Source organism: Hypanus sabinus, chromosome 21 (assembly GCF_030144855.1).
Source record: "Hypanus sabinus isolate sHypSab1 chromosome 21, sHypSab1.hap1, whole genome shotgun sequence".
Taxonomy (NCBI): domain Eukaryota; kingdom Metazoa; phylum Chordata; class Chondrichthyes; order Myliobatiformes; family Dasyatidae; genus Hypanus; species Hypanus sabinus.
The window spans coordinates 63,514,882-63,529,292 of record NC_082726.1 but is presented as its reverse complement, the minus strand read 5'-3'; the positions used below and the strand labels follow the sequence as shown (position 1 = coordinate 63,529,292).

At 40.1% G+C, this 14,411-nt stretch overlaps 1 protein-coding gene across 2 annotated transcripts in view; it reads left to right on the top strand.

Moving 5' to 3' along the window:
* Nucleotides 1-8,838, top strand: part of LOC132379125 (uncharacterized) — a 35,597-nt gene extending 26,759 nt beyond the window's left edge. For both annotated transcript variants that reach the window (XM_059946736.1, XM_059946735.1), the window contains one exon: nt 815-8,838. In XM_059946736.1, the coding sequence (XP_059802719.1) occupies nt 2,434-4,197 (1,764 nt within the window). In that variant the 5' untranslated portion in view covers nt 815-2,433 and the 3' untranslated portion in view covers nt 4,198-8,838. The remainder of the gene's footprint in view (nt 1-814) is intronic.
* The last annotated feature ends 5,573 nt before the right edge of the window (nt 8,839-14,411 follow it).

Sequence of the window (14,411 nt, the reverse complement as noted above, 5' to 3'; positions counted from 1 at the left end):
CAGGAGAGAAGCAAAAGATAATATTCGACGTTTAGTCAAACTCAAACGTATATCTGTCTCAGCCAAGAAACCAAAAAGAGCAATTAAAGTGTTAGGTTCTAAGTGGCAATTCAGAATACAGGATAAAGTTAAGAAAACATCCCTCCAAAATTTCTCTAGACTAGGACAGGTCCAGTACATATGAATAAGAGAAGCCTTGCCACTTCTGCATTTATCACAAAGAGGACTAATATTAGGATAAAATCGAGATAATTTAGATTTGGACATATGAGCCCTGTGTTGCCTTTATGGCAGTTATTTAGTTTATAATATTTTCACTTAGTAATTTGTTTGTTAGCATTTTAGTTAAAGTTAGGATTGTTTAAAGTAAATTCGTTGCCTGTGATATATCGCGGCATGTGATGACGTCACATCCGGTTTCGCAGCGTCTTGTGGGAAAATCCGGTTTGGAGAAACGGGAAGGTGGGGGCCACATATGTGCGAGTCCAGCGCAAGAAAAGTTGTCTTTCTACACACTAGGAACATAGTGAGGCAACGCTGTAAGTCATGAGATAAACGATATGTTGAATTAAAATGTTAACGCCGATCCTGTTAAAAGTAACGACAGTCAATAAGGTTTATGTTTCTGTTAGCTAAAGATAGTTTGTGTTGAAGTGTATTTAAAGCAGTCAACGGCGTAGGTAGATTCTGACTGAATGCTGCACTTTAATGTAATGTAGTTGTTGTAGTTTTACTTTTGCAAGTATTTACGATGTAAGTGTAATATCAAGAAGGAAACAAATGCTGTACAAATCTTGTATTGTGTTATCAACAGTTTTCACCATACGTTAATGAGGAAGAGTGAACAGTAAATGGTTAATCTTACTGCGACCCTGTTTTCATTGACTACGGTTTATCTCGGTGTTTAGTTCGGCGTTCCGTTACACCCGAGCGAGAACACTACCGTGAAAAAGCCGCATTATCAGGTGTTTCAATTGCTACAATGACATCTCGATCCAATATCAAGTCATTGCCATCCAGTGACAGGGTCAGTAGGGCATCATCAAGTAAGGCCGCCCACACAAGAGCTAAAGCAGAATCTGCCAAGGTGCGAGTGCACTACGCCAAATGAGAAGCAAAATTGGAAATGGAAGCAGCTGCCAGAGAAGCCGAAAACCAGTTGGAAAGGGCAAGGATAGCGGCAGAGTTAGAAGTGCTAATGCTGGAACGAGAAGAAGAAGCTGCCAGGGTGGAAGCAGAGTTCATAGAAGAAATGCACGATCTGGTTGACGTAAAATCTACTTCAGAAAAGATCAGATTGGAACGCACAAGCGACTATGTCCAATCTCAAATAGACTGGAAAATTTGTTCTTCCTCTCCATACTTATATGATAACGCCCCATGTCATGAGGAGCCTCAGAGAGGCCCGATTGCATCACATCCATCCAAGGAAGACAATTTACCCTTGCAACTCCGCGATGAAGTCAAGAATGAAAGGGCTCCTGACAAGTACTTCTCGACACTAAACTTACCAGATTTGGGGAGAAGAGAGGCAAAGGCTGAATTCAGAACAGCAAAGTCCATAACAGAGGTATGCCCTCGGTCATATACCGGCCGACATAATTCCCCAGCCCGCATGCCACTTGCAATTGAACCCATGGCACATTATTTAGCATGACGAGATCTCGTCACTTCAGGACTCTACCAGTTCGACGATAAACCTGAAAATAACTGTGCATGGTACTCCATATTCACCAACGCTATCGACGGAATCCAGCTCAAAGCAACCCAAGAGTTGGATCTTATGGCGAAATGGCTGGGAAAAGAATCATGCAAACAGGTGAGATGCATACGTTCAGTGTACATCAACAAACCCGAGCTAGCCTTAAGCAAAGCATGGGAGAGACTTCGGGAGGGTTATGCGGCCCCCGAAATTATTGAAGCGGCACTATACCGACGTCTGGAAAATTTTCCTAAGTTGTCAGCCAAGGACCACATTAAGTTAAGGGAGCTTGGAGATTTACTCATGGAGATTCAAGGCGCTAAAGAAGATGGCTACTCAACTGGTCTAGTATACCTAGATACTCCATCCGGGATTAGACAAATCGTGGACAGACTTCCATTTGGGCTGCAGGACAGGTGGGTGTCTGTTGCCTCAGAGTACAAAGAAGACCACAATGGTCGATTTCCTCCCTTTGAGTATTTCACTAGGTTTGTGTGCAGGGAGGCGAAGAAGCGAAACGACCCTAGCTTCATGGGTCAAGGAAGCAGTACAATTTACACCAAGCCAGATAAATCCACTTCGAATAGTTTCAACATTAATAAACCTGTCTCAGTGCTTAAGACTGAAGCCTTTACAACTAACCCCGACCCTAGCAAGAATTGTCCATTGCATAACAAACCCCACCCCTCAGAAAATGCAGAACGTTTAGGGAAAAACCCCTTGAAGAGAGGATGGCCCTTCTCAAGGAGAAAAGAATATGTTTTAAATGCTGTTCCTCGACCTCTCACTTTGCTGGAGAGTGTACGATCGCCGTGAAGTGTCCAGAATGTGATAGCACTAATCACGATGGGGCCATGCATCCCAGCCCATTACCGCAAACCGACAATGCTCCTTCACCCCCACAACAGGACGGCGGGGAGGGAGAGGCTCACTCCAGGACAACAGTTGTCAGCTCGAGCTGTACAGAAGTTTGCGGTCAAGCTCAGTCAAGCCGTTCTTGTTCAAAGATCTGCCTCACTAAGGTGTACCCTAAGGGAGCCAAAGACAAGGCCATCAAAGCCTATGTAATTCTGGATGATCAGAGCAATCGCTCACTAGTCAGTCCAGAGTTCTTTAAATTGTTCAACATTGAGAGTGAGCAGTTCCCATACTACCTTAGAACTTGCTCAGGCAACGTGGAAACTTATGGAAGGAAGGCAGAAGGCTTCCAGCTCGAGTCCCTGGATGGTAAAGTCGTCATCTGTCTCCCTCCATTCTTAGAGTGCAATGAGATTTTGAATAACCGCACTGAGATCCCGACGCCAAGTGCGGTGCTACACCAGCCACATCTCCACCACATCGCCAAACACATCCCAGAACTGTATCCAAAAGCAGAAATACTCTTGCTATTAGGAAGAGTTGTTCTTCGGGTGCACAAGGTTAGGCAGCAGGTCAATGGACCACATGACGCCCCCTTTGCGCAACGCCTGGATTTGGGCTGGGTGGTGAAAGGAGAGGTGTGCCCTGGCAATGTACACAAACCAATGGTTAGCACACTCAAGACCAATGTGCTAGAGAGTGGCCACCATTCAATTTTTCAACCCCGCACAAGTGTCACGTGTATTAAGGAAGCACGACAAGGCTTTAACAAACGTAAAGTAACTGACGAGACATTGGGTCAGTCAGTCTTCGCTCAAAGTGAGCATGATAATAAACTTGCTCAATCAGCTCAAGATGCCATTTTCTTAAAAACAAATAACACCAAGGTCTTCAGAGATGAAGCAAATAATGGGGTCGCCCCTCTGCCTTTCAGAGAACCATGCCAGTGCTTGCCAAACAACAAAGAGCAGGCAGTCAAGCGGTTCACTCCCTTGCAAAAAACCCTGAAAAGGAAACCTGAGATGCAGCAACGCACCCGATTGACCCATGAGGTACTGTGCACACTAATGGCAGAGGTCACAGCCATTATAAATGCACGACCACTTCTACCCGTGTCTTCCGACCCAGAAAACCCCTTCATACTCTCGCCATCAATGCTCCTTATGCAGAAGGCAGGAGCTCTCCCTCCACCAGGGGACTTCTCCGATAAGGATCTGTACACAAAGCAATGGAGACAGGTCCAGGCTCTGGCAAATTGGTTCAGGTCTCGTTGGAGACAGGAATATCTACCTTTGTTGCAACACAGACAAAAGTGGACAGAACCCTGCAGGAATCTTCAAGTTGGAGATTTAGTCCTGCTCAGGGACAAACAAATCGCCCGCAACTGCTGGCCAATGGCCAAAATCACTGCTACATTCCCTAGCAGGGATGGACATGTCAGGAAGGTTGAGTTGAAAATTACCGACCAAGGTGATGTGAAAATTTACCAAAGGCCTGTTACAGAAGTCATTCTACTTCTACCTAAGGACCGATTAGAGACTGAAGTTTTGTATTCTGTTCATTGTGACCTTACGAAGGTCAAGTGGGGAGTGTGTTGCCTTTATGGCAGTTATTTAGTTTATAATATTTTTGCTTAGTAATTCGTTTGTTAGCATTTTAGTTAAAGTTAGGGTTGTTTAAAGTAAATTTGTTGTCTGTGATATATCGCGGCATGTGATGACGTCACATCCGGTTTCGCCGTGTCCTGTGGGAAAATACCGGTTTGGAGAAATGGGAAGGTGGGGGCCACACATGTGCGAGTCCAGCGCAAGAAAAGTTGTCTTTCTACACACTAGGAACATAATGAGGCAACGCTGTAAGTCATGAGATAATCGATATGTTGAATTAAAATGTTAACACCGATCCTGTTAAAAGTAACGACAGTCGATAAGGTTTATGTTTTCGTTAGTTAAAGAGTTGCGGATAGTTTGTGTTGAAGTGTATTTAAAGCAGTCAATGGCGTAGGTAGATTCTGACTGAATGCTGCACTTTAATGTAATGTAGTTGTTGTAGTTTTACTCTTCCAAGTATTTACGATGTAAGTGTAATATCAAGAAGGAAACAAATGCTGTACAAATCTTGTATTGTCTTATCAACAGTTTTCACCATATGTTAATGAGGAAGAGTGAACAGTAAATGGTTAATCTTACTGCGACCCTGTTTTCATTGACTACGGTTTATCTCGGTGTTTAGTTCGGCGTTCCGTTACACCCGAGCGAGAACACTACAAGCCCTATGAACAATCTTAAATTGTAAAAGACAGTGGCGAGCACAAAGAGAAGTTGAGTTAACCGACTTGAGAATCGAGTCCCAAACCTCATCAGATAAAAGGATATTTAAGTCATGCTCCCAAGCCATTCTGATTTTATCCAAAGGAGTGCACCGTAAGGATACTAATTTATCATGAATAAAAGATACTAAACTTTTACACAATGGATTAATAGAAAGAAACAAGTGCATAGCATTTTTCTTGGGCATCTCAGGGAAGTTGGGTAATAAAGGGCTGATGAAGTGTCTAATTTGGAGATATCTAAAGAAATGGGCATTAGGTAGATTAAACAGCAGAGAACTGTTGAAAAGATGCGAAGCAATTATCAATGAAAAGATCTTCAAAATACCTAATGCCCTTTCTATACCAATCATAAAATGTTGAATCATACATAGAAGGTAGAAAAAGATGATTATGTAAAATAGGACTAGAAAGAGAAAAACCATAGAAACCATAAAATTTCCTAAACTGGGCCCATATTCGCAGAGTATGTCTAACAAGAGGATTAACAATTAGTCTAGGCAAACTACTAGGGAGTGCAGATCCAAGAAGTGCAGAGATAGATAGATCCTTAGTGGAATTCAGCCCCATTGCTACCCATTTAAGGGCAGTCAGACTGGCTATGGAAAAAAGACCAGAAGATAAGACAACGAATGTTAGCTGCCCAGAAGTATAGACAAAAACTAGGTAAGGCCATGCCGCCCTCTTTTTTTAGATTTTTGAAGGTAAGTCTTGTTAATTCTGGAATGCTTACCCTTCCACAGATAGGACAAAATAATCGAGTCTAAGGAATCAAAAAAGGTTTTAGAAATAAAAACTGGAATAGATTGAAATAAGTATAAAAATTTAGGGAGAACATACATTTTAATAACATTAACACAACCTACCAAGGACATAGATAAAGGTGACCATTGTGACAAACTCTGTTTTGTAGAGTACAAAAGTGGCAAAATTTTCCTAAAAAATATCCTTAAAATTCCTTGTAACTATAATACCAAGATAGGTAAATTGATTATCAACTACTTTAAAGGGGAGGTCACGAAATACTAATACTTGTGCTTCTTTATTAATTGGAAAAAGTTCACTCTATGTAAATTAAGTTTCATTACTTTCAGTAATTCATTACTCAATTCTTAATTTGGAAATAAAATTTCATAAGGTCTGGGGACCTTTTATTGAGTATTTTCATAACTTGCCTTTTGACTAAGTTTCTTTTTCAGTCCCTTGCTTTCAGCTTTTTTTTGGTAGTAGGCATTATTATCTTCTGTTTTTAAATGTATTTACAGTTTTGGCGGTTTGAATGTTCTGATTTATATTTCTACATTTTGCTCTGGTTGGTCTGGAGTTTTTTTTTCTTGCAGGGTGGGTTGGATACTAACTTTACACGACTTCAATTTGGGTGCTTTTTCAATTATTATATTCTGTATTATATTACCATTGTATGTTTATCTTGCACTGTATTAATTTCCCATTTTGTTCTTGGGTTTTTTTTTTGTAGTGTTGTAGAAAATGCATAAAAAAATCAAAAGAAAAAAGAAGAATATTGTTTATACTCCTTCACACAGCACCACAGAATGTGTCATTTCATTAGATGTGGAGAAAGCATTTGATAGAGTTGAATGGCCATATTTATTTACTGTGCTTGAGAAGTTTAACTTTACTCTGACATTTATATCTTGGATTAAATTGATATATCATACTCCAGTAGCCTCGGTTTTTACCAACAATCAAAGATCTCCCTTTATTTCGGGGTACCAGGCAAGGCTGTCCTCTTAGTCCATTATTATTTGATATTGCTCTGGAACCTTTGGCAATTGCTATTAGAGAATCACCTAACATTTTTGGCATTACTCGTGGGATGGATATACATAAGTTATCATTATACGCAGATGATTTGTTATTATACATTTCTGATCCTGAGAAATCCATTCCTGCAGTTATATCATTATTGGCTGCTTAGTAATTTTTCTGGGTATAAATTGAATCTTAATAAGAGTGAATTGTTCCCCTTAAATAGACAGGTTCCAATTTATGGAAATTTACCTTTCAAATTAGTTAATGACTTTTAATATACTTAGGGATTAAAATTACAAAAGATCAGAAGGAGTTATTCAAGGTTAATTTTTTACCCTTATTTGATCAGATTAAATGTTTGTTTACTAAATGGTCACCATTGTGTTTATCTTTGATAGGTCATATTAATGCTATTAAGATGATTATTTTACCCAAGTTCTTATATATATTTCAAGCAGTACCAATTTTTATTCCGAAATCCTTTTTTGACAATGCTGATTCAAAAATTTCCTCATATATATGGCAGAATGAAAATCCTAGATTAGGTAAAAAATATTTACAGAAGTCAAAGAAGGAAGGTGGATTGGTATTCCTTAATTTTAGATTTTATTATTGGGCAATTAATATTCGATATTTGAATTGTTGGCTAAGGGATTTGGATTTATCTCCTAGCCCTCATTGGGTAAATCTGGAAACTAAATCTGTACAAGGATTTTCATTGGGTTCTATTTTAGGGACTTCTCTTCCCTTTGCTCTTTCTAAATTGCATAAACGAATTGACAAACTGATAGTTAAACACACTTTACGCATATGGTTTCAATTTCGGAAATTTTTTGGGTTGTATCAATTTGTTTTAGCAATTCCTATTGTATCCAATTTCTTTTTTCATCCCTCTATTATGGACCAAGTTTATTCAGCTTGGAAGACTAAAGGTATATACTACGATATTCTGATTTATTTTTGGATAATTGTTTTATGTCTTTTGAACAATTATCTAATAAATATAATTTGCCTAGATCTCATTTTTTTTAGATATTTACATATTAGGAATTTTTTTAAACACTGTACTTCCTGCCTTTCCAAATCTTGTTTTTTTGGGTATTTTGGAGAAATTGTTCGAACTAAATCCTTTTCAGAAAGGTGTAATATCAAATGTTTACAATATAATTATGAAAATACATTCAGAGGCCTTTTATAAGATTAAAAATGATAGGGAAAGAGAATTTAACTTTACTATCCCTATTGAGAATTGGGATAAAATTCTTCAATTAGTTAATTTGTCCTCTATATGTGCTAAACATTCATTGATACAGTTTAAAGTTGTGCACAGGGCTCCTATGTCCAAGGATAAATTGGTTAGTTTTTATTCCCATATAAATCCTATATGTGACAGATGTCATTCTGAGATAGCTTCTTTAACTCATATGTTTTGGTCATGTCCGCTTTTGAAAAAATATTGGAAAGACATTTTCGATATTATTTCCATGGTATTGAACATTGATTTACAACCTCATCCTATTACTGTAATCTTTGGTTTACCAATGATGGAGTCAATTCATTTATCTTCTTCTGCTTGTCAGATGATTGCATTCCTTACATTAATGGCTTGAAGATCTATTTTGTTGAATTGGAAAGAAATTAAACACCCTACCATATTTCATTGGTTTTCTCAAACTATGTTATGTCTAAATTTGGAAAAACTTTGTCATATATGACCCTTCTATTAAATTTGAAAAGACTTGGAGGCCATTTATTCAATATTTTCACATGATGTAATTTGACCCTGTTCCAATCCTATTTGTTTTTCCGGTTTTGATTATATGTATGTTGAGAGGATCGGAGTTGGGGACACTGATAATTCTTTGTCTTCTTATAGATACTATAAACAGCCCTTTTTTCTATCCCTTTTTCCTTTTTTTTCTTTATTAGTTAGTGGTTAGTTTGTTGGATTAGTTTTTCTTAGGGTAATAATTTTTTTCTCTTTTTCTCTTTTCAGTTTTTTTCAACATGATATATCTAGTTTTTTCTTTTTGTTTCGTTTATATGATAGTTGTATCATTCATGATTTGGGAAGACTTAACTATAGTGTACTTATTGCTTGTGTATCCTTTGATGTTCATTTTAATTTTGTAATTTTGTAATCCCAATAACTATGTATTAATCTTATCATGTTGATATTAATAAAAAGATTGAAAAAGAAAGAAGTGGAGTGAGCAATTTCAAGTTCCTGCATGTCAATATCTCTGAGGACCTAACCTGGACACAGCATATTGAAGCAGCTGTAACGAAGGCAAGACAGCAGCTATATTTCATTAGGAGTTTGTCAACTCGAGAACTTTACAAATGTACTGCATTCTGACTGGCTGCATCACCATTTGGTATTGGGAGTGGGGTGGGGGGTGCTGTTTGCTGATTCTACTGTACAGAATTGAAGTTAGCTGCAGAGAGTTGTAAACTTAGTCATCTCCATTATGGGCACTGGCCTCCATAGTATTTGAGGAACGGTCCCTCAAAAAGGCAATGTCCATTATTAAGGACCCTCATCACCCAGGACATGCCCTCTTCTCACTGTTACCATCAGGGAGGAGGTACAGAAGCCTGAAGGCACCCACTCAGCAATACAGTAACAGCTTCTTTCCCTTTGCCATCCAATTTCTGAATGGACATTGACCCCACGAACACTAACTCACTACTTTTTAAATTTTGTTTTTGCACTATTTATTTTTACTATTTAATATACATTTAAATACCTGCTGTAATTTGGTTTTTTCCTATATTTATCATGTATTGCATTGTACTGCTTTCACAAAGTTAACAGATTTCACAACATATGCCGGAGATATTAAACTTGATTCTGGTTCTGATTGACTGGCTTTGTTTATTTGGGACATGATACTTGTTTATTGCAGCAGAACAGCTTCTAACTAGCTTCAGTCACTAACTTGCTCTTTCTGTTTCCCAGTACTTTCAGGGTCTTTCAATCTTAAATTTTCTATCGACACTGCCTGACACACTGAGCGTTGTAGCACTCTGAATCTTTCCAACCAGATTAGATTTCATAATCTAAAGATTAGCTGTATTTGAAACATACTGTGTAGTGCATCTTTTTCATCAAATAAAATCAGCTGGGCAGCCTGCAAATTTTGCTACAATTCTGTTGCCACGGGAATGAACAAACATTTGATGTTTCAGGCCGAGACTCTTCTTCAGAACTGGAAAGGAAGGGGGAAGATGCCAGAATAAAAAGATGGAGGGAGGGGAAGGAGGCTGGCTAGACGGTAAAACAGCTGAGTGATTACATCACCAACGACTAGGGTTCAATTCCTTCCACTGTCTGTAAGGAGTTTGTATGTTCTCCCCATGACCATGTGGGTTTCCTCCAGGTGCTCCTGTTTTCTCCCACCTTATAAAGCAAATGGCGACACGGGTGCAATTGGCTGGAGTGGGCACATTGGGCAGGGAGGGCCTGCTACCATGCTGTAACTCTAAGATATAAAAAAAAGTATTGTAATATTTTTATTGATAGCTTTCAATAGTTTCACTTCAGCAGGTGTTGAGCCAGCTGCTCAGTAGTTTCCTGTTCTGTGTCATCCCCTCATGAGTAAAGGATTTATTTATTTACAGCACACTATACTGGTGCTGCAATACGTGGCAACACTTGCAGGCTGGCTGTGTTGGCACATTTCACCGTATGCTTTGATTTTCATGTGATAAGTAAATCTGACCCTGCATCTGAGATAAAGCCTGGTGACAAGGCCTTCTGGCCAATGAGCCCATGATGCCCAATGACACCCATGTGACTAATTAGTCCACTAACCTGAATGTCTTTGAGATGTGGCAGGAAACTGGAGCACCTGGCAGAAACCCACGCAGCAATGATGGGAATGTATAAACTCCTTACAGACAGCAGCAGAATTGAATCCTGGTCTTTGGCACTGTAATAATGTAACGCTAACCACTACACTACTGAATTACATTCATTATTTTCAAATAGTCATAGCACAGAAACAGGCCCTAGTCCAGGCCGAACCATTTAAATTGCCATCTCCCATTGACCTGCACCGGGACCAGAGCCCTCCACACCCTACCATCCATAAACCTATCTCTTAAACGTTGAAATCGAGCTCGTATGCATCACTTCTGCTTGTTCCACACTCTCTCAACCCTCTGAGTGAAGAAGTATTCCCTTATGTTCACCTTAAACATTTCACCTTTCACTCTTAACCCATGACCTCTATAGTTTCACCTAAACTCAGTGGAAAAAGCCTGCTTGCATTTACCCTATCTATATCCCTCATAATTTTACATACCACTATCAAATCTCTCAATCTCTATCTTCCAAGTAATAAAGTCCTAACCTATTCAATCTTCCCTTATAACTCAGACCTGGTAAATTGTCTCTGTGATGGATTTCTCTGCCTTGGATAGCTGTTTATTCATTGACTGCAGTCAAGCTGTGGATTCGGTTTCTGGATATTGAAGACCCTCACTCAATGTTTCAGGAACAGCTTCTTTCTCCCTCCCTTCAGATCTCTGAACGGACCATGAACCCGGAAACACTACCTCAATATTCAGCTTTTGATCTATTCGTCCTGTAACTTACAGTACTTTCTATATCTAACACTGTACTGCTGCTACAAAACAACACAAATTTCATGCTGCATGTCAGTGATCATAAACCTGATTCTGATTCAAAGCAAATGGTGTAGTAATAGAGCCCTTCAGCCCTGAAGCAGGCCTTTTGGCCCATCTAGTCCATGGCAAGCTATCATTCTGCCTAGTCCTACTGACCCACAACACATAGCCCTCTGCTACACTCCGATCCATGTACTGTACTTAACCAAGCTATCTTAAGTGTTGAAAACAAACCCACTCCTATCACTTCCACTGGCAGGTTGTTCCACACCCCAACTACCTTCTGAGTGAAGATATTCTCCCTTGTGATCTCCTTAAAATTTCACCTTTCACACTTAACCTATGATCTCAGGTTATAGTCTGAAAGGTAGGAGTAGATAATCATCTGCAACCTCGTTAGAATGGCAGAGCAGGTTCATGGAGGTCTTTCGCCACCCGCTTCTACAGTGAGTAGCCGCATTATTAGGTCACCTCTACACCAAATTGTTAATGCAAATACCTAATCAGCCAATCATGTGGCAGTAACACAATGCATAAAAGCATGCAGACATGGTCTAGAGGTTCAGTTGTTCACACTAGACATCAGAAGAAAATGTGATCTAAGTGGCTTTGTCTGAGGAATGATTGCTGGTGCCAGATGGGGTGGTTTGAGTATCTTAGAAACTGCTGATCTCCTGGGATTTTCATGCACAACAGTTTCCAGGGACCGGTGTGAGAAACAAAAAAGAACGAGATCCGGTAAGTGACAATTCTGTGTGTGAAAACACCTTGTTATTGAGAGAGGTCAAAGGAGAATGGCCCGACTGGTTCAAACCGACAGGAAGGTGACAGGCATCTCTGAGTGCTCAAGATGTCCAACCTTGAAGTGGATGGGCTACAGCTGCAGGAGACCATGAACACAAAGTCAATGGCTACTTTATCAGGCACAGAAGGTACCTGATGAAGAGGCTATGGACCATATATCGTACATGTGATGCTTTCACTGATCTACTTGTTGCAAATGTGTCTGTCCATAAGGGCACTGGTAGAAGTAATCATTTCTCAATCCTTGTAGACACAAAGCTTTGACTTCACATTGAAGATGCTCTCCACTGAATTGTGAGGTACCACTGCGTGATAAGTGCTTAAAGTTTAGGATATTATAAGTCATTGAAAACCGGTTCCCCTCTCACCCTTCTTTTCTCTTCACTTACCCCATCACCTCTTGCTGGGCCCCCTCCTTCTACCCTTTCTCTCATGGTCTACTCTCCTTTCCTGTCAGATTCCTTCTTCTTCAGCCCTTTACCTCTTCCACCTACCACCTCCCAGCTTCTCACTTCCTCCCCTTTCCCCCACCCGCCTACCTGGACACCCCCACCTTCCATTCCGGTCCTGATGAAGTGTCTTGACCCAAAACATTGACTATTTATTCCTCTCCATAGATGCTGCCTGACCTGCTGAGTTTCTCTGGTATTTTGTGTGTGTTGCATTGAAAACCAGTATTTGTGTGGTCTCTCTGTGCCATTAAGAATAGAATTGTTTTTCACTCTCATCTGTAATCAATCACACTCATGTACACAGAACCATAGTTATTAACAGTGACTTGTATGATATGAAATTTGTTGTTTTGAAGAAATACAGTGTAAAACCACAAAATGGTTGCAGATCAGGAAACTACAGATTCTATGGCCTACAAATTCACTTTCAAAGACTCTACGACTCGGTGTTCTCACTATTTGTTTTTTATTTGTCTTCTTTTGCACACTGGTTGCTTGTCAATCTTTGTCTGTTTATGTGTAGTTTTCCATAAATTCTATTCTATTTATTTTCCCCTGTAAATGCCTGCAAGAAAATGAATATCCGGGTAAAATACTGTATATGTACTTCGATGATAAATTCCCTTTGAACTTTGAAATGCTGTAAGTAAGTTTTCGTTGTATCTGTACCTGCATATGATTCTACTTGAGTGGGCGTCACGGTAACATAGTGGTTAGCGCAACGCCATTACAGCTCGGGTGTCATAGGTCAGAGTTTAACCCCAGCATCCTGTGTAAAGAGTCTGTACATCTTCCCTTTGGAATGTGTGAGTTTTCCCCGGGTGCTCAGGTTTCCTCCCAATTGTCCTGTGATTAGTTTGGGGTTAAATCAGGGGGTTGCTGGGGGTGATGCTGCTTGAAGGGCTGGAAAGGCCTATTTCATGCTGTATTGCTAAATAAAAAATAAAGTTACTTGGGTAGGGAAACCTGACTTGTACTGTGTTTAAGATTCAGTGTCACCAGAGCACTATACAATAACAACTTTTGAGCAAACATCCACCTCAAGGGCTCTCCCCCACACACCTATACCTCTTGACCATTTGTTTACCTTCTCAACCCCCTCTTCTCCATCCTTCTCAGCTATTGTCTGACCCACTAAGTTCTTCCAGTGTAGTATTTGTTTTTGTTCCAGATTCCAGCATCTGAAATCTGTCGTCTTCAAGATTACTTACTACTGGCATTCAAACTTCTTGCAATAAAGGTCAACCATATCTTTCTAGTTGCTGAACATTTACTTGCCACTGATTTGTCAGGGACACCGAAGCCCCTCTGAAGACCATCTCTTTTCATACGCTCACCATTTATAATATTTTCTGCTGTTCTTCCCAAGGGGAATTTTTTCTGCATTGTGCTCAGATTGACTGGATCATTCAGCCCATTGATGTGGATTGCATGCAAAGCCCATGAACTTTGTAGAATTCCTTTGGTCATTCTATTTTTCACTTGGAAGATTATACGTCTTGGTTCCCCTTGCTCTGCTGGACCCATCTACCTCTCCCTACTGAGGCTCTTCCCTCTATGGTTCCCATCTCTCCCATTTGGTTCCTCTCTGCTAGTTCCCATCTCCCCCTCCCCACCTCTCCCACTGGGTTCCCTCCCTCTGCAGTTCCCATCTGCCTATCTCCATCTCTACCACTGTGTACCGTCTCTACTGTTTCCATAGCTCATCTCTCTCTCCCATTGGGGCCACTCCACCTACTCTTCCCATCTGCTTATCCCCACCTCTCCTGCTGCGTTTCCCTTCCTCTGTTGTTCCCAGTTGCCCATTTCCCTCTCCCACTGATCTCCTTCCTCTACTGTTTCCATTGGCTCTCCCCAT